Source organism: Oncorhynchus gorbuscha, linkage group LG07 (assembly GCF_021184085.1).
Source record: "Oncorhynchus gorbuscha isolate QuinsamMale2020 ecotype Even-year linkage group LG07, OgorEven_v1.0, whole genome shotgun sequence".
Taxonomy (NCBI): domain Eukaryota; kingdom Metazoa; phylum Chordata; class Actinopteri; order Salmoniformes; family Salmonidae; genus Oncorhynchus; species Oncorhynchus gorbuscha.
Genome location: NC_060179.1, coordinates 71,357,394 through 71,382,914, shown reverse-complemented (window position 1 = coordinate 71,382,914; position 25,521 = coordinate 71,357,394). Strand labels below are relative to the sequence as shown.

The window sequence follows — 25,521 nt, the reverse complement described above, 5'->3', positions numbered from 1 at the left end:
GCAGGATGATGACATATGACCTCTGTTCTGTAGGCAGTGGTCGCAGGAAGCTGACATATAAGCCTTGATCTGTAGGCATTGGTTGCAGGATGATGACATATGACATATGAGCAGTGATCAAGCAGTAGCAAGTTGCCTTAGCAACTCTGATTGATGACATTTGCCTGGGCATAGTGCGCACACACACACGCACACACACACAGAGTCACACAACCAACCAGTCACACATTCACACTCTCCATCTCATGTGCCATGTTTCAGAATATGTCTGCAGGTCCCAGTTCTAGCTGCTGCTGTACTATTCTGTTGTGATGACAAAACACCAGTGCTGTAATAGCCTAGATGTCATGGCCCGAGTCTGATGACAAATTAGTGCAGTACCATTCTCCTTTATTTTTTATTTCTCTCTCTCTCTCTCTCTCTCTCTCTCTCTCTCTCTCTCTCTCTCTCTCTCTCTCTCTCTCTCTCTCTCTCTCTCTCTCTCTCTCTCTCTCTCTCTCTCTCTCTCCCTCTCTCTCTCCCCTTCAGCTCCTCTTATAGAGATATCATCCACCTCCCACCGTCCCGCTCTCCCTCCCTCCCCCTCCCACCCTCTCTAACACTCCTGCCAAGAGATTATTGTCAAATCGTTTTTGTTTCATTCCCAATAGGTTTCATCTACACTCTTATAAAAAATAGTTATTTGCAGTGGGATAGGGTTCTATAACATCCTAAGAACTGTAATTGGAAGAAAGGGTTCTTTGCAGTGGGTTAGGGTTCTATAACATCCTAAGAACTGTAATTGGAAGAAAGGGTTCTTTGCAGTGGGTTAGGGTTCTATAACATCCTAAGAACTGTTTTTGGAAGAAAGGGTTCTTTGCAGTGGGTTAGGGTTCTATAACATCCTAAGAACTGTAATTGGAAGAAAGGGTTCTTTGACGATTATTTGGAAGGCAAGAAGGGTTCTACATACTGTACAGTAGAACCATATACTGTATCATATTTCCAAGCATCATCTATTGCAGGGTGATTTCAGAATATAATGTTTTTAAGTGTGTTTTTGCATGTGGAAACCTGCCGCGGTCATCCCCCTTTTCAAAGGGGGAGACACCCTGGACCCAAACTGTTACAGACCTATATCCATCCTGCCCTGCCTATCTATGGTCTTCGAAAGCCAAGTCAACAAACAGATCACTGACCATCTCAAATCCCACCGTACCTTCTCCGCTGTGCAATCTGGTTTCCGAGCCGGACACGGGTGCACCTCAGCCACGCTCAAGGTACTAAACGATATCATAACCGCCATTGATAAAAGACAGTACTGTGCAGCCGTCTTCATCGGCCTGGCCAAGGCTTTCGACCCTGTCAATCACCATATTCTTATCGGCAGACTCAATAGCCTCGGTTTTTCTAATGACTGCCTTGCCTGGTTCACCAACTACTTTGCAGACAGAGTTCAGTGTGTCAAATCGGGGGGCATGTTGTCCGGTCCTCAGGCAGTCTCTATGGGGGTGCCACAGGGTTCAATTCTCAGGCTGACTCTTTTCTCTGTATATATCAATGATGTTGCTCTTGCTGCGGGCGATTCCCTGATCCACCTTTACGCAGATGACATCATTCTGTATACTTCTGGCCCTTCCTTGGACACTGTGCTATCTACCTCCAAACGTGCTTCAATGCCTTACAACACTCTTTCTGTGGCCTCCAACTGCTCTTAAACACTAGTAAAACCAAATGCATGCTTTCCAACCGTTCGCTGCCTGCACCGCCCGACTAGCATCACCACCCTGGATGGTTCCGACCTAGAATATGTGAACATCTATAATTACCTAGGTGTCTGGCTAGACTGTAAACTCTCCTTCCAGACTCATGATCAAATCAAATCAAATCAATCAATTTGTATTTGTCACATACACATGGTTAGCAGATGTTAATGCGAGTGTAGCGAAATGCTTGTGCTTCTAGTTCCGACAATGCAGTAATAACCAACAAGTAATCTAGCTAACAATTCCAAAAGTACTACCTTATAGACACAAGTGTAAGGGGATAAGAATATGTACATAAAGATATATGAGTGAGTGATGGTACAGAGCGGCATAGGCAAGTTACAGTAGATGGTATTGAGTGCAGTATATACATATGTGATGAGTATGTAAACAAAGTGGCATAGTTAAAGTGGCTAGTGATACATGTATTACATAAAGATGCAGTAGATGATATAGAGTACAGTATATACAAATACATATGAGATTAATAATGTAGGGTATGTAAACATTATATTAGGTAGCATTGTTTAAAGTGGCTAGTGATATATTTTACATCATTTCCCATCAATTCACATTATTAAAGTGGCTGGAGTTGAGTCAGTGTGTTGGCAGCAGCCACTCAATGTTAGTGGTGGCTGTTTAACAGTCTGATGGTCTTGAGATAGAAGCTGTTTTTCAACCTTGCCTTCTGGATGATAGCGGGGTGAACAGGCAGTGGCTCGGGTGGTTGTTGTCCTTGTTGATCTTTATGGCCTTCCTGTGACATCGGGTGGTGTAGGTGTCCTGGAGGGCAGGTAGTTTGCCCCCGGTGATGCGTTGTGCAGACCTCACTACCCTCTGGAGAGCCTTACGGTTGTGGGCGGTGCAGTTGCCGTACCAGGCGGTGATACAGCCCGACAGGATGCTCTCGATTGTGCATCTGTAGAAGTTTGTGAGTGCTTTTGGTGACAAGCCAAATTTCTTCAGCCTCCTGAGGTTGAAGAGGCGCTGCTGCGCCTTCTTCACGATGCTGTCTGTGTGGGTGGACCAATTCAGTTTGTCTGTGATGTGTACGCCGAGGAACTTAAAACTTACTACCCTCTCCACTACTGTCCCATTAATGTGGATCGGGGGGTGTTCCCTCTGCTGTTTCCTGAAGTCCACAATCATCTCCTTAGTTTTGTTGACGTTGAGTGTGAGGTTATTTTCCTGACCCCACACTCCGAGGGCCCTCACCTCCTCCCTGTAGGCCGTCTTGTCGTTGTTGGTAATCAAGCCTACCACTGTTGTGTCGTCCGCAAACTTGATGATTGAGTTGGAGGCGTGCGTGGCCATGCAGTCGTGGGTGAACAGGGAGTACAGGAGAGGGCTCAGAACGCACCCTTGTGGGGCCCCAGTGTTGAGGATCAGCGGGGTGGAAATGTTGTTGCCTACCCTCACCACCTGGGGGCGGACCGTCAGGAAGTCCAGTACCCAGTTGCACAGGGCGGGGTCGAGACCCAGGGTCTCGAGCTTGATGACGAGCTTGGAGGGCACTATGGTGTTAAATGCTGAGCTGTAGTCGATGAACAGCATTCTCACGTAGGTATTCCTCTGGAAACATCTCCAATCTAGAGTCGGCTTTCTATTTCGCAACAAAGCTTCCTTCACTCACACCGCCAAACTTACCCTAGTAAAACTGACTATCCTACCGATCCTCGACTTCGGCGATGTCATCTACAAAATAGCTTCCAATACCCTACTCAGAAAACTGGATGCAGTTTATCACAGTGCCATCTGTTTTGTTACTAAAGCACCTTATACCACCCACCACTGCGACCTGTATGCTCTAGTCGGCTGGCCCTCGCTACTTATTCGTCGCCAGACCCACTGGCTCCAGGTCATCTACAATTCCATGCTCGGTAAAGCTCCGCCTTACCTCAGTTCACTGGTCACGATGGCAACACCCACCCGTAGCACGCACTCCAGCAGGTGTATCTCACTGATCATCCCTAAAGCCAACACCTCATTTGGCCGCCTTTCCTTCTAGTTCTCTGCTGCCTGTGACTGGAACGAATTGCAAAAATCGCTGAAGTTGGAGACTTTTATCTCCCTCACCAACTTTAAACATCTGCTATCTCAGCAGCTAACGATCGCTGCAGCTATATATAGTCCATCGGCAAATAGCCCACCCAATTTACCTACCTCATCCCCATACTTTTATTTATTTATTTACTTTTCTGCTCTTTTGCACACCAGTATCTCTACCTGCACATGACCATCTGATCATTTATCACTCCAGTGTTAATCTGCTAAATTGTAATTATTCGCCTACTTCCTCATGCCTTTTGCACACAATGTATACAGACTCTTTCTTTTTTTTCTACTGTGTTATTGACTTGTTTATTGTTTACTTCATGTGTAACTCTGTCTTGTTGTCGGTTCACACTGCTATGCTTTATCTTGGCCAGGTCGCAGTTGTAAATGAGAACTTGTTCTCAACTAGCCTACCTGGTTAAATAAAGGTGAAATAAAAAAATAAAAAATAAATGTACATTCAATGGTACACAAAGGGACAGCTCTAGCAGGGAAGAAATTTGACCAACATCCACTTGTAAAAATGGAATCCTATGACGGTGCCACGTTGAAAGTCACTGAACTCTTCAATAAGGCCATTCTACTGCAAATGTTTTTTACTATGGAGATTGCATGGCTGAAATAGCCAAATACTTAATTTGAGGGGGTGTATTGTCAGAAATAATTAAATTTTTAAAGGTTAGTAAGACTGGTGGAACCGTTCATAGTGTATTCTAGGAAGAATGTTTAGATGATAAAATGATTATTGGTAGATCCCTTAATAGAGGGTTCTAGGTCAAACCATATACAGGGTGTTCTATGAAGAACCCTACATAGAGGGGTTCTAGGAAGAACCTTTAGATTATGAAATGGTTCTTGGTAGAACATGTCATAGAGGGTTCTAGGTAGAACCAAAAAGGATTCCGCTATAGGGACAAACCGAAGTACCCTATTGTCACGCCCTGACCTTAGAGAGACTGTTAATTTCTCTATTTGGTGTGATTTGGGTGGGCATTCTAGTTTTCTATTTCTTTGTTGACCGGGTTTGATTCCCAATCAGAGGCAGCTGTCTATCGTTGTCTCTGATTGGGAATCAGAGACTGTTTTCCACCTGAGTTTGTGGGATCTTGTTTTTGCACAGTAGCTGTATTATCCCTGCGGAACTTTACGTTCGTATATCTTCTGTTGTTTTTTGGTGTTCATGTACACTTTCCACGCTGCGCTTTTGTCTCATTCTGACGACGGACATGACATCTATAATGGTTCTACTTAGCACCTTTTCTTCTAAGAGTGTATTTTCATGGCATATTTTTAAACACCGCTTGAAAATTGCACCTGGTGCTGTTACAGATTATTCAATGCCCTTTTATCAAGCTGTTATTGATACCGTTTCTTAGAAGAGATAAGATGAAGTGTATCCAGTTCTGTGTATATTGCCTCATGTCAGTGCCCCACTCTTCAAACTGTTTCTGATTATTGAAAGAGATAAAATGATTTAAGATGACATGAAGGTGAGAAATATAAAAACTATCCAGACAATTCAGATAGATGTGTACTGTATCCCTTTGTTTAAGTTTAGTGTAGTGTAATCTAGTATAGTGTTTCTTTTTTGCTTTTTTGGAGCTGTTTGAGAGCGTCTGCTAAATGACTTAAATGTAAATGTAAATGTGGTATTTTACCAAATAGGTCTATCTTCTGTATACCACCCCTACCTGGTCACAACACAACTGATTGGATCAAACATATTACAATAAGAAGGAAATAAATTACACACATTAGCTTTGAACAAGGCACACCTGTTAATAGTAAAGCATTCCAGGTGATTACCTCATGAAGCTGGTTGAGAGAATGCCAAGTGTGTGCAAAGCTGTCATCAATGCAAAGGGTGGCTACTTTGAAGAATTTCAAATATTAAATATATTTTGATTTGTTTAACACTTTTTTGGTTACTACATGATTCCATTTATTCCATTTCATAGTGTTGATGTCTTCACTATTATTCTACAATGTAGACAATAGTAAAAATGAAGAAAAACTGAGTAGGTGTGTCCAAACTTTTGACTGGTACCATATATTTACAGAAACCCTTATAGATGAAGTCATTAACACAGTTATAATGACCACCTCTTCCAACATGTCTTGGCAGCTCTCCCCGTTTCTAACGGTGTATACTCACTAAAACCTAATCGACTCTGAGGTGCTTAAAGATAATGTGTGGATAATGCAGTCTGTGCAATCAGGAGAGCCATCTACACTCCCATGTGTCCCAAATGGCACAGTGTTTCCTACAAAGTGCACTACTTTTGACCAGTGCCCATATAAAACATGCCTAACTTTCTTACTGTCTGTCAGTATCCACAAAACTTGGCAAATATTTTCAGATACACACAGCGTCAGACAACTTATCAGGTAGGGACGATTGTTCAATTGGTACATTTTATTCAGGGCAGTACGGTACTGTACGATGATGCTTGTCATCGGTGTTTAGTGGATTTTTCCTTCTTAATGGCATTATAGCCTGGTATTTAATAAAGTTGTGCTGATTCGGCTTTAGGCTAGCTGCTGTCTCTCTGTTGTCCTGGTTTGCGTCCCAAATCGTACCCTATTCCCTATGTAGTGCATTACTTTTGACCAGAGCTCTATGGGTCCTTGTTAAATTAAATTAGTGCACTACATAGGAAATAGGTGGCATTTTGGGACATAGACTCTGTAGTTCCGCTGTCAGCTCCTGTGGAGTGCATTGTGTCTCTTAGGTCAGTGTGTAGTCTGATAATACATTGCATAGCATGTGTGTGTGTGTGTGTGTGTGTGTGTGTGTGTGTGTGTGTGTGTGTGTGTGTGTGTGTGTGTGTGTGTGTGTGTGTGTGTGTGTGTGTGTGTGTGTGTGTGTGTGTGTGTGTGTGTGTGTGTGTGTGTGTGTGTGTGTGTGTGTGTGGGAGCCTGATGAATTTAGATGTTTGTGGATTGGTAGTGAGAGGCACATCCATCATCAGCAGGGTATATTTTAATCAGGTTTCCTGCTGAGGCCTTAATCAGCGTTTTTACTGCAACACCTGCATCGTGTACAGCTGTTAGCTCTCATTACTCTCATCTCTCACTTCACACACACTTAGTCACCTCCCTCCCTCCCTCCCTCCACACATCATACCCACCAACCCACCCAACCAACCTCCCTCCCACCTCCCTACCTCCACCCACCTCCCTATCAACCTACCTACTGCCACACACCTTCCTACCTACCTACATCCCTACCTATCAGGGCCGTAACTACATATGAGGACACAGAGGTCCTAACCTCTGTCATTTTTTTCCACAGGGGCCCTGACCTCCAGGGGGCCCCCAATGATTTTGATAATCACTTTCATTCAGATATCATATTATCATGGCATAAGCCATGGCAAAATGTGTAGAATAGCAGGAATTTGCTTTAAACTGCAAAAATGACTCTCTCTGTGAGTATTAAATTGTATTTTTCTATCCCAGTCGTGAGATAATGTGAGTTAATGTGTAGAGGCTAATAATATAGCTACAGTAATAGGCTTTGTGTTTGTAGATGGATTGAGGTGATGTCTTGGCGAGGGGGGTGGTTTGAGTTCTGCAAACAGAATTCTGACAAACACACATACTCCCAAACAGGGGGTGCATACAAAATGGTACACGTTAAAGTGCATTACCTTTGGCCAGTAGTGCATTATTCACAGAAAAGTGTCAATTTCCGGTCATACACTTCCAAACATTGCTTTTGTCCGAAATGGCACCCTCTTTCCTGTACTGTATAGTGCACTACTTTTGGCCGTATGGATTGAACTTTTTCTCCCTTACCCTCCCCTTTCCTCCCTGCATCAACCTAGGTTGTGTATAAAAACAACGACGTGCGACTCGAGCTCTCCAGGATGGCCAAACAAGGTGATGCCAAAATGAAGGTTCACGGCATTGTGGCTTTTAAATGCGAGAACGTGGCGACCCTTGACCCCATCACCTTCGAGACCCCTGGGTCCTTCATCACGCTCAACAAGTGGAACGCCAAGAAGACGGGCTCCATCTCCTTCGACTTCCGTACCACAGAGCCTAACGGGCTTCTCCTCTTTAGCCACGGAAAGCCCAAACAGGCTCCCAAGGTGACTTCCCTATTATGTTATTTTATCTCTTTTATTGCCTCCTGATTGTTTTTGAAAATGTTTGACTGTAAAGTGTGTTGTGATTTTAAATGCACTTTAAATAAAGAATGATGGGATTTAATTCAAGGATTCCAAGAGCCCCCTGACACTGAAGGTGGACTTCTTTGCCATCGAGATGCTGGATGGCCACTTGTATCTATTGCTGGACATGGGGTCAGGGACCACCAAGACCAGAGCCATCAACAAGAAGGTCAACGATGGGGAGTGGTACCACGTAGACTTCCAACGGGACGGACGATCAGGTAATAAAATGTTCTTTTCCTGTTATTGGTGTGACGGATTTTGGAGGAGGCCATGGTGCCCTGATTTGAGTCTTTAATCCTCGTAAGGGTTTCCTGCCCTCTCTTCCACTGTGTGTAGACATAGTAGGAATTCTGTCTGATAACTGAAAGCATTTAGTCTGACTGCAGAGCGAGTTTCGTCTGACAATTGAGGGACTTCCAAATATGGATGACATTATAATAGTGATGAATAAATGAAGCTACATTACCTCAAACAGTCACCATATTATCATGCCAGTAAGGCAATCCCTCTCTCTGTCTTCTCTCCCACTGTGTCCTCAGTGCCTCTCCGAGCAGCCTGTGCTACACACACACACACCCACACAGCCCCTCCGAGCCCCCAGTGAAACCATTTTCTGATCCCTGTTGATTTGCTTATCTAAGCAGCAATTTGTTAGCGTGTGTTCACAGCCAAGGCCCTGGCAATGTCACGGTGCAAATTACATACGCCCCCCAACCATGTTTACTGCTCCTTCTCCACTAGTGGGAATTACATTAACTGTTTCAATACTCCATGAAGCCACACAGAGCACAGCTACACACACACACACACACACACACACACACACACACACACACACACACACACACACACACACACACACACACACACACACACACACACACACACACACACACACACACACACACACACACACACACACACACATATCCACTCACACATGCACTATTGAGTAGGGGGTCAGGGTACACTACAGAACCATCACAGCTGTGGCCTTGTTCATATTACTGACTACTCTAGCACAGAGAGGAGAGGAAGAGAGTACGGTAGAAGTGTGTGTGTGTGGGGGGGTGGAGGTGAGGAGGAGAGAGGAGGATAGAAATGTGTGTAGAGGGGAGGAGAGAGGAGGATAGAAATGCATGTGAGGGGTAGAGGTGAGGAGAGGATAGAAATGTGTGGGGGTAGAGGTGAGGAGGAGAGAGGAGGATAGAAATGTGTGAGGGGTAGGGGGGAGGAGGAGAGAGGAGGATAGAAATGTGTGTGGGGGAGTAGAGAGAGGAGGATAGAAATGAGGAGGAGAGAGAGGAGGATAGAAATGTGTGTGAGGGGTAGAGGTGAGGAGGAGAGAGGAGGATAGAAATGTGTGTGGGGAGTAGAGCTGAGGAGGAGAGAGGAGGATAGAAATGCATGTGAGGGGGAGAGAGGAGGATAGAGGTGAGGAGGAGAGAGGAGGATAGAAATGTGTGTGAGGGGTAGAGGTGAGGAGGAGAAATGTGTGGAGGATAGAAATGTGTGTGGGGGTGTGGGGGGTAGAGCTGAGGAGGAGAGGAGGATGGAAATGTGTGTGTGTGGGGTAGAGGTGAGGAGGAGAGAGGAGGATAAAAATGTGTGTGAGGGGTAGAGGTGAGGAGGAGAGAGGAGGATAGAAATGTGTGTGAGGGGTAGAGGTGAGGAGGAGGGAGGAGGATAGAAATGTGTGTGGGGGGGTAGAGGTGAGGAGGAGGGAGGAGGATAGAAATGTGTGTGGGGGGGAGGTAGAGGTGAGGAGGAGGGAGGAGGATAGAAATGTGTGTGTGTAGGGGGGTGGGGTTGAGCTGAGGAGGAGAGAGGAGGATAGAAATGTGTGTGGGGGGGAGAGAGGAGGATAGAGCTGAGGAGGAGAGAGGAGGATAGAAATGTGTGTGTGTGTGTGGGGGGGAGGGGAGGAGGAGAGAGGAGGATAGAAATGGGGGGGGGTAGAGAGGAGAGAGAGGAGGATAGAAATGTGTGTGGGGGGTAGAGCTGAGGAGGAGAGAGGAGGATAGAAATGTGTGTGGGGGGGGGGTAGAGCTGAGGAGGAGAGAGGAGGATAGAAATGTGTGTGTGGGGGGGGGGTAGAGCTGAGGAGGAGAGAGGAGGATAGAAATGTGTGTGGGGGGGTAGAGGTGAGGAGGAGAGAGGAGGATAGAAATGTGTGTGGGGGGTAGAGCTGAGGAGGAGAGAGGAGGATAGAAATGTGTGTGAGGGGGGTAGAGCTGAGGAGGAGAGAGGAGGATAGAAATGTGTGTGAGGGGTAGAGGTGAGGAGGAGAGGAGGAGGAGGATAGAAATGCTTGTGAGGGGTAGAGGTGAGGAGGAGAGAGGAGGATAGAAATGTGTGTGGGGGAGTAGAGCTGAGGAGGAGAGAGGAGGATGGAAATGTGTGTGAGGGGTAGAGGTGAGGAGGAGAGAGGAGGATAGAAATGTGTGTGGGGGAGTAGAGCTGAGGAGGAGAGAGGAGGATAGAAATGTGTGTGAGGGGTAGAGGTGAGAGGTGAGGAGAGAGGAGGATAGAAATGTGTGTGGGGGGTAGAGCTGAGGAGGAGAGAGGAGGATAGAAATGTGTGTGGGGGGTAGAGCTGAGGAGGAGAGAGGAGGATAGAAATGTGTGTGTGGGGGGGGGGTAGAGCTGAGGAGGAGAGAGGAGGATAGAAATGTGTGTGGGGGGTAGAGCTGAGGAGGAGAGAGGAGGATAGAAATGTGTGTGGGGGGGGTAGAGCTGAGGAGGAGAGAGGAGGATAGAAATGTGTGTGTGAGCTGAGGGGAGGGGAGGATAGAAATGTTGTGTGTGTGTGGGGGGTAGCTGGGGAGGAGGAGAGAGGAGGATAGAAATGTGTGTGGGGGGTAGAGCTGAGGAGGAGAGAGGAGGATAGAAATGTGTGTGGGGGGTAGAGCTGAGGAGGAGAGAGGAGGATTGAAATGTGTGTGGGGGGGTAGAGCTGAGGAGGAGAGAGGAGGATAGAAATGTGTGTGGGGGGTAGAGCTGAGGAGGAGAGAGGAGGATAGAAATGTGTGTGGGGGGGGTAGAGCTGAGGAGGAGAGAGGAGGATGGAAATGTGTGTGGGGGGGGTAGAGCTGAGGAGGAGAGAGGAGGATTGAAATGTGTGTGGGGGGTAGAGCTGAGGAGGAGAGAGGAGGATAGAAATGTGTGTGTGTGTGGGGGGGTTGAGCTGGGGAGGAGAGAGGAGGATAGAAATGTGTGTGGGGGGGGTAGAGCTGAGGAGGAGAGAGGAGGATAGAAATGTGTGTGTGTGTGGGGGGGTAGAGGTGAGGAGGAGAGAGGAGGATAGAAATGTGTGTGGGGGGGTAGAGCTGAGGAGGAGAGAGGAGGATAGAAATGTGTGTGTGTGTGTGGGGGTAGAGGGGAGGAGGAGAGAGGAGGATAGAAATGTGTGTGGGGGGTAGAGCTGAGGAGGAGAGAGGAGGATAGAAATGTGTGTGGGGGTAGAGCTGAGGAGGAGAGAGGAGGATAGAAATGTGTGTGTGGGGGGGGAGCTGAGAGGAGAGAGGAGGATAGAAATGTGTGTGGGTGGTAGAGCTGAGGAGGAGAGAGGAGGATAGAAATGTGTGTGGGGGGTAGAGCTGAGGAGGAGAGAGGAGGATGGAAATGTGTGTGGGGGTAGAGCTGAGGAGGAGAGAGGAGGATAGAAATGTGTGTGGGGGGGTAGAGCTGAGGAGGAGAGAGGAGGATGGAAATGTGTGTGGGGGGTAGAGCTGAGGAGGAGAGAGGAGGATGGAAATGTGTGTGGGGGGGTAGAGCTGAGGAGGAGAGAGGAGGATTGAAATGTGTGTGGGGGGGTAGAGCTGAGGAGGAGAGAAGAGGAGAAATTTAGAGACCTTTCAGCAGAACATTTTTTGTCAAACATTTCAGGCACATAATAACTATGTTGTGTGAACCAAAAGCAACAGCAATCATTTGACTCCTCCTGTGACATGGTAGACCAACAGTGTTGCACTGTGTCGAGACAGGCGACCAAACCCACTGGATGTATCATGTTATCACAATTAGATGTGCTGCCCTATTATCTCTCTATTTAGCTGTATCCCTCCCTCCCTCCCGTCCTCCCTACCTCCCTCCCTCCCCCTCCCTCCCTCCCCCCTCCCCTCCCTCCCTACACATGTATTTTCCTTGTTGTCAGTGACTCTCCAAAGCCTCACTTCTCTCTTTTTTCCTCCTTTTTCCTTCTTCTCCGCTCTGCCCGAGTTTCCATGGAAACGGGAGAGAACAGGTCTCTCTCTGTCTCTCTCTTCTCCCCTCCCTGTCTCTCTCTCTCTCTCGTAAACTCTCTGTCCATTTATTTTTCCTTCCTTACTTAATTTCTCTCTCTCCATCTCTCTCACTTTCTCTCTCCCTCTCTCTTTCTATCTCTCTCTGTCTCTCCTTCTCTGTTTCTCTTTCTGTTTCTCTTTCTGTTTCTCTCTCCCTCTCTCTCTGTCTCTTGCTCTGTCTCTTTCTTTCTCTTTCTCCCTTTCTCTTTGTCTCTCTCTCTCTGTCTCACTTTCTATGTCTCTCTCTTTCTCTTTGTCTCTGTCTCTTTCTCTTTGTCTCTCTCTCTCTCTCTGGACTCTCTGGACAGTTACTGCACAGTGTTACGCTGAGATCAACACTAATTTCAAAATCACGTTTTTTTCTACACTCCCTCCTCAAATCTGAAGTCTGGACAGTGTTAGCTGGGAAACTCAGGAGGAGATTGGAGAGGAGAGAGGAGAGGAGAGAAGAGAGGAGAGGAGAGGAGAGAGGAGAGGAGATAGGGGAGGAGAAGGGGAGGCTCGGGCTACTCTTATGGTGTGGAAGTCTACTCTCAAAATAGCTGTGGCTAGAGAATGTGTTTGCCATGTAGATACTGAATTGCAGCTTTCACATACAGTATAAGCATACATTGAAAAGTGATGTTTTTTTTCCAAATGTAAAAGTGTGGTACTTACCATAGAATATTGTTGTATACTGTAAAAAAATATACTAAATATTACGGCATTATCCGGAAAAAACACACTGTAGTAAATACTACAGTAATGTCCACAAAAACAGTACTTTGTTACTTAAATACTACACTATTTAATTTGCATATACAATGCCCATTCCACCTCCCCCATATCCCAATGTGTGCCACCCATAAGTGAGAAACATGCATACCAAGTATAGACTATTTTGTTCCGTACAGGTTATAGAACAGAGCAGAAGTGCTGAACTATTTGTTCAGATCCCAGACCTACATACCTACAGGTTATAGAACAGAGCAGAAGTGCTGAACTATCTGTTCAGATCCCAGACCTACATACCTACAGGTTATAGAACAGAGCAGAAGTGAACTATCTGAACTATCTGTTCAGATCCCAGACCTAAATACTCCACAGGTTATAGAACACATACCTACAGGTTATAGAACAGAGCAGAAGTGCTGAACTATCTGTTCAGACCCCAGACCTAAATACCTACAGGTTATAGAACAGAGCAGAAGTGCTGAACTATCTGTTCAGATCCCAGACCTAAATACCTACAGGTTATAGAACAGAGCAGAAGTGCTGAACTATCTGTTCAGACCCCAGACCTAAATACCTACAGGTTATAGAACAGAGCAGAAGTGCTGAACTATCTGTTCAGATCCCAGACCTACATACCTACAGGTTATAGAACAGAGCAGAAGTGCTGAACTATCTGTTCAGATCCCAGACCTACATACCTACAGGTTATAGAACAGAGCAGAAGTGCTGAACTATCTGTTCAGATCCCAGACCTACATACCTACAGGTTATAGAACAGAGCAGAAGTGCTGAACTATCTGTTCAGATCCCAGACCTACATACCTACAGGTTATAGAACAGAGCAGAAGTGCTGAACTATCTGTTCAGATCCCAGACCTACATACCTACAGGTTATAGAACAGAGCAGAAGTGCTGAACTATCTGTTCAGATCCCAGACCTACATACCTACAGGTTATGGAGAAGTTGCTATTTTAGTGTTTCTCAAGTAGTTTATCTCAGGGATAAAGCCTACACTTCTATGACAAAGATAATACAACTTTATAGTAAATCCTACAGTAATGTCAGCAAAAACACTACAGTAAATACTACAGTATAGTACAGTCTGCAATAGCAAATGGTACTGTATTCCCTAAATATATATATACTTTTAAACCAGGGCCCACAAGGCCATTTTGAATTGAATGTAGCCTCTCTACAGTATAGTAAATTTTTCTATTTAAACTATACTACAGTAAATACTACAGTATTGTTTTTGCATATTTTAGTCTGTAGTTTTTAGTCTACGACTTTAGTCCATAAAAATACTACAGTGAATACTACAGTAAAGTCTGAAAAAACACTACAGTGAATACTTTAGAATTTATACCATAATATTGCATAGTATTTCTCATGTGGGAGGACGTACACTACATGACCAAGAGTATGTGGACACCTGCTCGTTGAACATCTCATTCCAAAGTCATGGGAATTAATATGGACTTGGTACCCTGTTTGCTGCTATAACAGCCTCTGTTCCTCTGGGAATGCTTTCCACTAGATATTAAAACATTGCTGCGGGGACTTGCTTCCATTCAGCCACAACATCATTAGTGAGGTCGGGCACTGATGTTGAGTGATTATACCTGGCTCGAAGTCGGCATTCCAATTCATCCCAAAGGTGTTCAATGGGGTTGAGGTCAAGTTCTTCCACACCAATCTCGACAAACCATGTGTGTTTGGACATATGTGTATGGACCTTTGTGCACAGGGGCATTGTCATGCTGAAACAGGAAATGGCCTTCCCCAAACTGTTACCACAAAGTTGGAAGGACAGAACACTCTAGAATGTAATTGTATGCTGTAGCATTAAGATTCCCCTTCACTGGAACGAAGGGGCCTAGCCCAAACCATGAAAAACAGCCCCAGCCCAGTATTTCTTCTTTACCCACTTTACAGTTACCATTATGCATTCGGGCAGGTAGTGTACTCCTGCTAGATGGTGAAGCGTGAACCATCACTCCAGAGAATGTGTTTCCACTGCTCCAGAGTCCAATGGCGGCAAGCTTTACACCACTCCACCCGACGTGGAGTGGCATTGTGCATGGTGATCTTAGCCTTGTGGCTGCTGCCATGGAAACCCATTTCATGAAGCTCCCGACAAACAGTTATTGTGCTGACGTTGCTTCCAGAGGCAGTTTGGAACTTGGTAGTGAGTGTTGCAACCAAGGACAGACGGTTTTTACGTGCTACGCGCTTTAGCACTCAGAGGTCCATTTCTGTGAGCTTGTGTGGCCTACCACTTCTTGGCTGAGGCGTTGTTGCTCCTAGACGTTTCCACTTCACAAGAACAGCATTACAGTTGACTGGGACAGCTCTAGTAGGCCAGACTTTTGACGAGCTGACTTGTCAGAAAGGTGGCATCCTATGACGGTGTCACGTTGAAAGACACTGAGCTCTTCAGTAAGACCATTCTACTGCCAATGTTTGTCTATGGAGATTTCATGGCTGTGTGCTCATTGTTATACACCTGTCAGCAAACTTGTGTGGCTGAAATAGCCAAATCCAGTCGTTTGAAGCGGACCCCACATACTTAATTGTTTTTTATAGTGTATATTAAGTCAGGCACTGTCGCTAGGGCAATACGTAATGCTGTATTTGTAATTAGAGTAAATCAGGCTTTGTTAATCCTAAACCAAACCTTTGAAGATTAGGCCTCATATGCACTCTTGCCAAAAAAAATATAGATGAATTTTTTTCAGTCTCGAACTAAATAGTATACATTTTGTTACCACAGGAGTGTTGATTACCATCATCTGTTGTACACAGCAAGCAAACCTGGAGGCTATAAATTGGGAAATGTTTTTTTCACTGCTTGAAAAGGAAGTAAAAAACATCAGAGTTAAAACATATCAAGAGACATATCCCCACTATTCCTGTTTGTGACGGCGACTTGATCAAGTGGATACAAGAAGGACAGTTGGATGCCAGTCTCATGTTGTTGCTATGCTAGTCACGCTTCCCTATAGTCTACCTGGTTTCCGGTTTCAGACACCCTCAGACAGACACAGTACAGGCCTTAGAGCAGAGTTGAATGGTACGTGGGCTCCTGAGTGGCGAAATCCAGGCTGCATCACATCTGGCAGTGATTGGGAGTCCCATAGGGCGGTGCACAATTGGCCCAGGTTTGGACGGTGTAGGTCATCATTGTAAATTAGAATTTGTTCTGAACTGGCTTGCCTGGTTAAATAAAATAAAAACATGCCGAACACTCTTTTAACACAAAGCCTGATCCCAGATCTTTTATCCCCGGTCTTTCCATCACCTATGGCCATTGTCACAAGATGGCATACACAGATCTAGGGCCAAGTTATCAAGCCCTGTCTGTTGTCAAAGTGCAGAGTTGTCCCCCTCCCGCCCCCAACCCCAGAGCCCTTTCTTTGGCAATGACCCTACCTTTCAATAATTAATCAAATGAAAGTAATGTTTGAAGAATTGAATAATAAATGAATCCACAGGGCACCAGCCAACAAAGCACAGTTGGTCCCAGGAGTGAGTGAGTCATGACGCTGCATATGGCGCCATGCTGGGATTTTCATCTGGCTGTTTCCATGTTTTATTAATACGCACACACTCACACACCGCAGAAACGTGTCTCTCACCAACAACAGTGCAACAAAAGCATCCCAGACAGCCCATAAAGGCCTTGATCAGTCGCCATGGTGCTACTTCAGTTAGAGTTTTGTGTTACAGAGAGATGGCAACAATGGTGGATTAATGATGACTTCACTGCACAGACTTTCTTTTGATCCTGACAATCATGACGCTTTTATGATGTAGCAGAAAAGCTGTAGCTCCATCATCCATTGCCAGTGCATGATTCACTCAGTAGCCATAGAGGGATGATGACAATGGTGAATTATGGATGATGTTATTACTGCACTTTTGCTGCTATTCGACTGTAAAGGGGTGTGGTAAATGGCCAATATACCACGACTTAGAGCTGTTCTTAGGCATGGCACAACGTGGATACAGCCTTTAGCCGTGGTATGAGGGAGCAGGTCTACTGGATTCATGGCCCAGTGAGAGATTGGTGCCGGCCTTGTAGATGGAAACAGAAAAGCCTGAGCCTTTGGGTAGAACACTGGGGTAAATCCTGTATGGAAACAGAAAAGCCTGAGCCTTTGGGTAGAACACTGGGGTAAATCCTGTATGGAAGCAGAAAAGCCTGAGCCTATGGGTAGAACACTGGGGTAAATCCTGTATGGAAACAGAAAAGCCTGAGCCTTTGGGTAGAACACTGGGGTAAATCCTGTATGGAAACAGAAAAGCCTGAGCCTTTGGGTAGAACACTGGGGTAAATCCTGTATGGAAACAGAAAAGCCTGAGCCTTTGGGTAGAACACTGGGGTAAATCCTTTGGTATGGAAACAAACAGAAAAGCCTGAGCCTTTGGGTAGAACACTGGGGTAAATCCTGTATGGAAACAGAAAAGCCTGAGCCTTTGGGTAGAACACTGGGGTAAATCCTGTATGGAAACAGAAAAGCCTGAGCCTTTGGGTAGAACACTGGGGTAAATCCTGTATGGAAACAGAAAAGCCTGAGCCTTTGGGTAGAACACTGGGGTAAATCCTGTATGGAAACAGAAAAGCCTGAGCCTTTGGGTAGAACACTGGGTAGAAACACTGGGGTAAATCTGTATGGAAACAGAAAAGCCTGAGCCTTTGGGTAGAACACTGGGGTAAATCATGGAAACAGAAAAGCCTGAGCCTTTGGGTAGAACACTGGGGTAAATCCTGTATGGAAACAGAAAAGCCTGAGCCTTTGGGTAGAACACTGGGGTAAATCTGTATGGAAACAGAAAAGCCTGAGCCTTTGGGTAGAACACTGGGGTAAATCTGTATGGAAACAGAAAAGCCTGAGCCTTTGGGTAGAACACTGGGGTAAATCTATATGGAAATGCACCATGAGAGATCCATCTGAAATCCTGAGGATCACTTTGGCTGTGTCCCAAAAGGCCACTGTATTCCCTATATAGTGCACTACTTTTAAACCAGGGCCCATAAGTCCATTTGGAATGCAGCCTCTCTTTTGGTGACACTTTCTTGAAAGGTGCGTCCTGACAGGTCCATAACAAATGAAAGTAAAAATAAATAAATAATCTGAAATTATACTACCTGTAAATACATTCACCAGTAAACACAGACTCCCAGGAGAGAGTGAGTCATCATTAAGCTGTAACAAATCATTTTTGTTACATCATGTTTATCACAACATTAAGACACTGTTATATGACACACAGTTCAAGGAAAGTGCAAACTTATTCCTTCCATGCTCGTCCTCGCAGATCACATGCACACACACGCACACACACACACACACACACACACACACACACACACACACACACACACACACACACACACACACACACACACACACACACACACACACACACACACACACACACACACACACACACACACACACACACACACACACACACACACACACACACACAAGGAAAGTGTTACCTCATTCCTTCCATCCTCCTCCTCGGGGAGGAAGGGAGAGAGGAAAGGGATTTGGAAGCAGAGTGATTCCGTAAATGGATGCTGACAGTCTAATACTTGAGAGACGAGAAAACGCCATTTTTGTTCTGTACTGTAAATGCTCTTTAAAACTATTTACGGGATTGTGCAACAGTGGACTAATGAACAACATACTAAAATATAGTTTTTGAGTGAACTATCCCTTTCAAAACCCCTAGAGTTAATTGACACACGTCGCACAGTGATGTCATTTTGAATATTGAATAGCTCCCTGTGTGTTTATGCTAGAGACTTGACGTTTCTTGTACTAGCTGCAGCTCCTCTCTTTCTGCCGATATAAAGGTTGGGGTAAAATGCTCCATGAATAACATGACCAAACATGCATCTGAATTATGATTTACATTTTCTTACACTGTATTTGTATTCCAGAATCTGACATTGCTCGTTCTAATATTTCTATATTTCTTATTTTTTTTATACATTTTGGGGATTTGCATGTATAGTTTTATATTGTTTTGTATTACTTCACTGTTGTAGCTAGGAACATAAGCATTTCACTACACCTGTGATAACATCTGCAAAATATGTGTAGGCGACCAATACAATTCTGTTTGCCATTCAAGCAAGAATATCAGAATTTTTTTAATCTCTTGTAAACAGACAATTGTATCATAACTAGTATCATAGCATCTGTTAACAGACTGTGGGATGCCATGACTTAACAGTTTGTGGGATGCCACCTGCGTGCTTAGTCCCCTCCTGTACTCCCTGTTCACTCATGACTGCGTGGCAGCGCATGACTCCACCACCATCATTAAGTTTGCAGACAACATGACGGTGTTAGGCCTGATCACTGAATACAATGAGACAGCCTACAACGTCAACAAGACGAAAGAGCTGATCGTGGACTACAGGAAATGGAAGGCCTAGCATGCCCCCATCCACATCGATGGGGCTGTTGTGGAACATGTCGAGTGCTTCAAGTTCCTTGGTGTCCACATCACTGGCATGGTCCACACACATCAACACCATCGTGAAGAGGGCATGACAATGCCTCTTCCCCTCAGGAGGCTGAAATGATTTTTCATGGGCCTTGAGATCCTCAAAATGTTCTACAGATGCACCGTTAAGAGCATCTTGATTGGCTGCATCACCTCTTAGTATTGTAAAATCATAGAGGAAAACCTGGTTCAGTTTGCTTTCCTGCAGATACTGGGAGACAAATTCACCTTTCAGCAGAACAATAACCTTGAGGCAAATCCAATGCAGCACATTACTCTCCATATTAGTACCACTCTCCATATTTTAAAGCATAGTGGTGGCTGCATCATGTTATGGGTATGCTTGTAATCATTAAGGACTGAGGAGTTTTTCAGGATAAAAAATAAACGGATTGGAGCCACAGGCAAAATCCTAGAGGAAAACCTGCTTCAGTCTGCTTTCCATCAGACACTGGGAGATTAATTTACCTTTCAGCAGGACAATAACCTAAAACACAAGGCCAAATATGCACTGTAATTGCTTACTAAGATGACATTGAAGGTTCCTCAGTGGCCAAGTTACAGGTTTAACTTAAATTGGCTTGAAAATCTATGGCAAGACTTGAAAATGAGACCTGACAGAGATGTAATATTTATTTTAAAGAATAATGTGCAAATTTGGTCCAATCGAGGTTTGCAAAGCTCTTAGAGACTTACCCAGAAAGACTCACAACTGTAATCCCTGCCAAAACATACTCTAACATGTATTGACTCAGGGGGTTGAATACTTACAGTATGTAATCAAGATATATTTGTGTTTTATTTTGACAAACTTTATGATTTTTCTTCCACTTTGACAATAGAGTATTTTGTGTAGGTCGTTGACAAGAAAATGACAATTAAATCAATTTAATCCCACCTTGTAACACAACAACACATGGAAAAAGTCAAGGGGTGTATAGACAGTATGGACAGTATATGACGAGGAAAGTAGTTATGTAGGATGAGCCTGTTGAGCCCTCTAGAATGCATATGGAGTGACTGTATATCTAACTGTAGATCTATCTGTCAGTATCGTGTATTATACACCACTTTTAAAGAGGCCCATCTGATGGGGGCACACCACTGAATTCCGTGTTGTCTACTGTGTACTGCGAGTTTGTCTGACTAAATGGATGTAAGTGGAAGATTAGAGGGGAGATGTCAGCATCTTTCAGACGTCTTCTCTGAGTGGTGCTCCCTTTCCTGTTGTCACTTTCCTGTTGTCACTTTCCTGTTGTCACATTTCTGTAAGTAAGTGTGTAAACATAGTCAAGCTATGTTTAAGTCACAAGGCAACATGCCACTATACAGTCCCCTTAGGTGGCTAGTAATATCTACGCCGATGACATGAGTAGGATAACAATGTTAGATGTACCTATAGCTACTGATGGGAATTATTTACATCGAAAAGGGATGGAGGGAGGCAAACGTCTTAGTGAAATGCTTCCCTCAAGCAAACATCTTAGTGAAAGGCAGAGCGGTGAGGGGAGGAGGAGGCGGAGCAGCAAGAGGAGGATAGATAAAGAACATAATGGCTGCATAAAGAGAAAAATAATGATTCAGGAGAAGATGATGACAGATAAAACAAAAGAGGAACCTAGAGGGCGGAGGAAGAAATTTTGTCTCAGAGAGAAAGATGATATGTAGCAAATATAATTTCTTAAAACTACGAACATAATGATAATGAAAACATACTGCTGTGTAGAGAATCCCATTACCGGCTCCATATTGCCTAAGTCCCATTCCTGGCACCATATTCCATACATAGTGAACTACTTTTGACCAGAACCCTATTGGGCTATGGTGCCATTTGGAGCACGTTAATTGACCTCCCTCAAGCCACACTGTCAAATCCAATCAACAGCATTCTTACATAGGTATTCCTCTTGTCCAGATGGGTTTGGGCAAGTTGGGGCGGGGAAGCCTAGCAGTTAAGAGTGTTGGGCCTGGAACCAAAAGCTCACTGGTTTGAATCCCCAAACTGACTAGGTGAAAAATATGTCTGTGTCCTTGAGCAAGGCACTTAATTAACCCCAATCCTCCTGTAAGTGGCTTTGGATAAGAGTGTCTGCTAAATCACATAAAACATAAATGTACCAGCACACATGCACCTTTGTTGTATTATGTCATGCAGGTGATAGAGGACCCAAAAGCGACTTAACAGAAACAGAGTTTATTCAAGTCCAAAACAGGGAATAACAGAAATCCTCTAGTCTGTAGAGGGGAATAACAAGAGAAGCGGCCACAGACTGCAGGTCGCTTTTCGGGTAGGCGCAGGCCGTAGTAGACAGAGACACCTGCTCACACGCAGCATCTGATGAAGGCAAAAAACACGACAGGACAGGGCGAAACACAATCACAGCATGGTGAATACTAAACAAGGAACCGACGGGACAGGAACGGAACACAAAGGAATAAATAGGGACTCCAATCAGGGGAAAGGATCGGGAACAGGTGTGGGAAGACTAAATGATGATTAGGGGAATAGGAACAGCTGGGAGCAGGAACGGAACGATAGAGAGAAGAGAGAGCGAGAGAGTGAGAGAGGGAGGGGGAGAGAGAGGGATAGAAAGAGGGAAAGAACCTAAAAAGACCAGCAGAGGGAAACGAATAGAATGGGGAGCAAGGGACAAGACATGATAATAAATGACAAACATGACAGTACCCCCCACTCACCGAGCGCCTCCTGGCGCACTCGAAGGAATCCTGGCGGCAACGGAGGAAATCATCGATGAGTGAACCCAGCACGCCCCGAGACGGAACCCAACTCCTCTCCTCAGGACCGTAACCCTCCCAATCCACTAAGTATTGGTGACCCCGTCCCCGAGAACGCATGTCCATGATCTTATGTACCTTGTAAATAGGTGCGCTCTCGACAAGGACGGGAGGGGGAGGGAAGACGAACGGGGGTGCGAAGAAAGGGCTTAACACAGGAGACATGGAAGACAGGATGGACGCGACGAAGATGTCGCGGAAGAAGAGCGCACAGCGACAGGATTGAAGACACGGAACGGACCAATGAACCGCGGAGTCAACTTACGAGAAGCTGTCGTAAGAGGAAGGTTGCGAGTGGAAAGACACTCTCTGGCCGCAACAATACCTTGGACTCTTAATCCTGCGTTTATTGGCGGCTCTCACAGTCCTCCCCGCAGACAAAGGCAGACCGGTAATGAAGTCTAAGGCGATGTGAGACCATGGTCGAGAAGGAATGGGGAGCGGTCTGAGACGGAGGAGGAGAGTTACCCGACTTAGTCTGCGCGCAGTCCGAACAAGCAGCCACGAAACGGCGCGTGTCACGCTCCTGAGTCGGCCACCAAAAGCGCTGGCGAAAGAGTGCCTCCAACACCGGGATGAAGCTACTTGGCAGAGTGAGCCCACTGAAGAACAGCCAGACGAGTGGAAACAGGAACAAAATGGAGGTACTAGGACAAGCCCTAGTGTGCGTGAGTGCTTGCTTAACCTGTCTTTCAATTCCCCAGACTGTTAACCCGACAACACGCCATTTCAGTAGAGCACAGAAGAACTAAACAGACGGGATAAGGCATCAGGCTTGGTGTTCTTGCTACCCGGACGGTAAGAAATCTTAAGTCGTTTGGCAGAACGGATGTACTCAAGGTTCCTGTCCAAACACAAAAGGAACGGTCGCCCTCAACCACTGTCGCCATTCGCCTAGGGCTAAGCGGATGGCGAGCAGTTCACGGTTACCCATGGCGACAGGCGATGATTCCTTATCATCAGTGGAAGCGCTGGGATAGAATGGCTCCCACGCCTAGAAGCAACACAATGAATTGTCTAGTGACGTCAGGAACCCTAGAAGATCAAAAGCTCCCTGGGCGGAACCGTTTTGACAGAAGTAAGAGCTGTGAGAGGGGCAGCAACTAATTACGAATGAAACGCCGATAGAAATTAGCGAAACCTAAAAAGCGCTGCAACTCGACACGTGACCTTGGAACGGGCCAATCACTGAAGCTTGGACAGCGGAATCCAAACTAACGGAACCGAGAAAAGTAGGAGGAGACATGAAAAGAGCACTTCTCAGCCTTTACGTAGAGACAATTCTCTAAAAGGCGCTGTAGAACACGTGAACGTGCTGAACATGAATCTCGAGTGACGGAGAAAAATCAGGATATCCAAGATAGACAAAACAAAGATGTTCAGCATGTCTCTCAGAACATCATTAACTAATGCCTGAAAAACAGCTGGCGCATTGGCGAGACCGAACCTCAAAATGCCCTAACGGAGTGTTAAACGCGTTTTCCAAACTGATGCGCAGATGGTAAGCGTTGAAGGTCCAACTTAGTAAAGCACCTGGCAGATCTCGAAGACTGATGACATATAAAGCGGATAACGATTCTTAACCGTTATGGTAAGCGTCAAGGAGAGCCTTACGTTCGGGAGCCGACAGAGAGTATAGTCTAAGGAGGAGTGGTCTCAATACTACAATCATACGACCGGGTGAGGAGGAAGGGAGTTAAGAGTGTGATATTCCTCCGGCACTCCTGTCAAATCGCCAGGTTCCTCCTGAGAAGTAGGGACAGAAGAAACAGCATCAAGAAACGTTCCAGGATACTGGTTTGAAGGATTATGACATACTAGCCAGGATGACCAACAGGTGTAAACGGTGAACGGAAAATCAAAAAGAAATAGTCTCACTGTGGTTACCAGATACTGTGAGAGTTAAAGGTAGTGTCTCAAATTTGATACTGGGAAGATGACTAATCTAAGGCAAACATGGGCGTAGGGTCTGAAAGGAATGTGTCAATGGCAATGTAGGAATGTTATGTAGTTCAAGATCTAGATGAAGAGACCAGAGTAGTAGCGCCACCAGTAGCCCTCCGCTACTGATGTGGCGGGCCTGGAACCATCCATGAAACAACCCTCAGCCCCAGAGTCTCAAGGCACTGCATGTAGCACCGGAACCGGTCCAGCTAGATGGACATGAATTAGATGACCCAGCATCAAAATGGGCAACTCCGCAATAGAGGCACAGGCGGTATCCTCAAGTCCAAAATGGGCTCAGTCTCAAAGCCAGAGGAGGGAACAGGGAAACACCGTTGATGCGAGCTCTTTGACGAATATCTACCCGAGGGATGGCGAATCCCACACTGCGTGAGTCTAGCAAGAGTGCGCATAATGGACCGTACCTTGGCATAAGGAAGCCAGGGCCCTAGAAGCCTCCTACCAAACACTGAACCAAAAACCAATCATCTCCTCTTTAAAGTTCTGGAACTTGTTAGAGCAATCAGCCCTGTAGCTGTGCCCCATTCTCGAGCCCGCCAACCCGACTCAAATGGGCTGCCCGGAGTAGCAAGGTGGGTTATTAACCCTGGTGAAGGTCGGCAGGCCAGGAAGTAACAGGTGGCACGAGTGGCTCCTTGGATCTTGACGGCAGTGTAACGGGTCTGAAGTCATTCCTTGGTCGGTTCCTTCTGTCATGCAGGTGAAAGGATCCAAAAGCGACTTAACAGAAACAGAGTTTATTCAAGTCCAAAACAGGGAATAACAGAAATCTAAATGAGAAGCGGCCACAGACTGCAGGTTAGCCGGGTAGGCGCAGGCCGTAGTAGACAGAGACACCTGGGAGCATCTGATGAAGGCAAAAAACACGACAGACAGGGCGAAACACAATCACAGCATGGTGAATACTAAACAAGGAACCGACAGGAACGGAACACAAAGGAATAAATAGGGACTCCAATCAGGGGAAAGGATCGGGAACAGGTGTAGGAAGACTAAATGATGATTAGGGGAATAGAGAGGGATAGAAAGAGGGAAAGAACCTAAAAAGACCAGCAGAGGGAAACGAATAGAATGGGGAGCACAGGGACAAGACATGATAATAAATGACAAACATGACATATTATCCTTGTGGGGACCAAACAATTGATTCCCATTCAAAATCATTTTTTCCCTAAACATAACCCTAAACCCCTAACCCCTCAACCCCTGGTGAAATGTCACGTCTTGTCCGAAATGTCCTTGTGAGGACA

At 45.5% G+C, this 25,521-nt stretch overlaps 1 protein-coding gene across 29 annotated transcripts in view; it reads left to right on the top strand.

Moving 5' to 3' along the window:
* Positions 1 to 25,521, top strand: part of LOC124040314 (neurexin-1a) — a 631,581-nt gene that overhangs the window by 232,820 nt on the left and 373,240 nt on the right. For all 29 annotated transcript variants that reach the window (XM_046357404.1, XM_046357403.1, XM_046357410.1 and 26 more), the window contains 2 exons: positions 7,631 to 7,897; positions 8,025 to 8,199. In XM_046357404.1, coding sequence (XP_046213360.1) covers positions 7,631 to 7,897; positions 8,025 to 8,199 — 442 coding nt within the window. The remainder of the gene's footprint in view (positions 1 to 7,630; positions 7,898 to 8,024; positions 8,200 to 25,521) is intronic.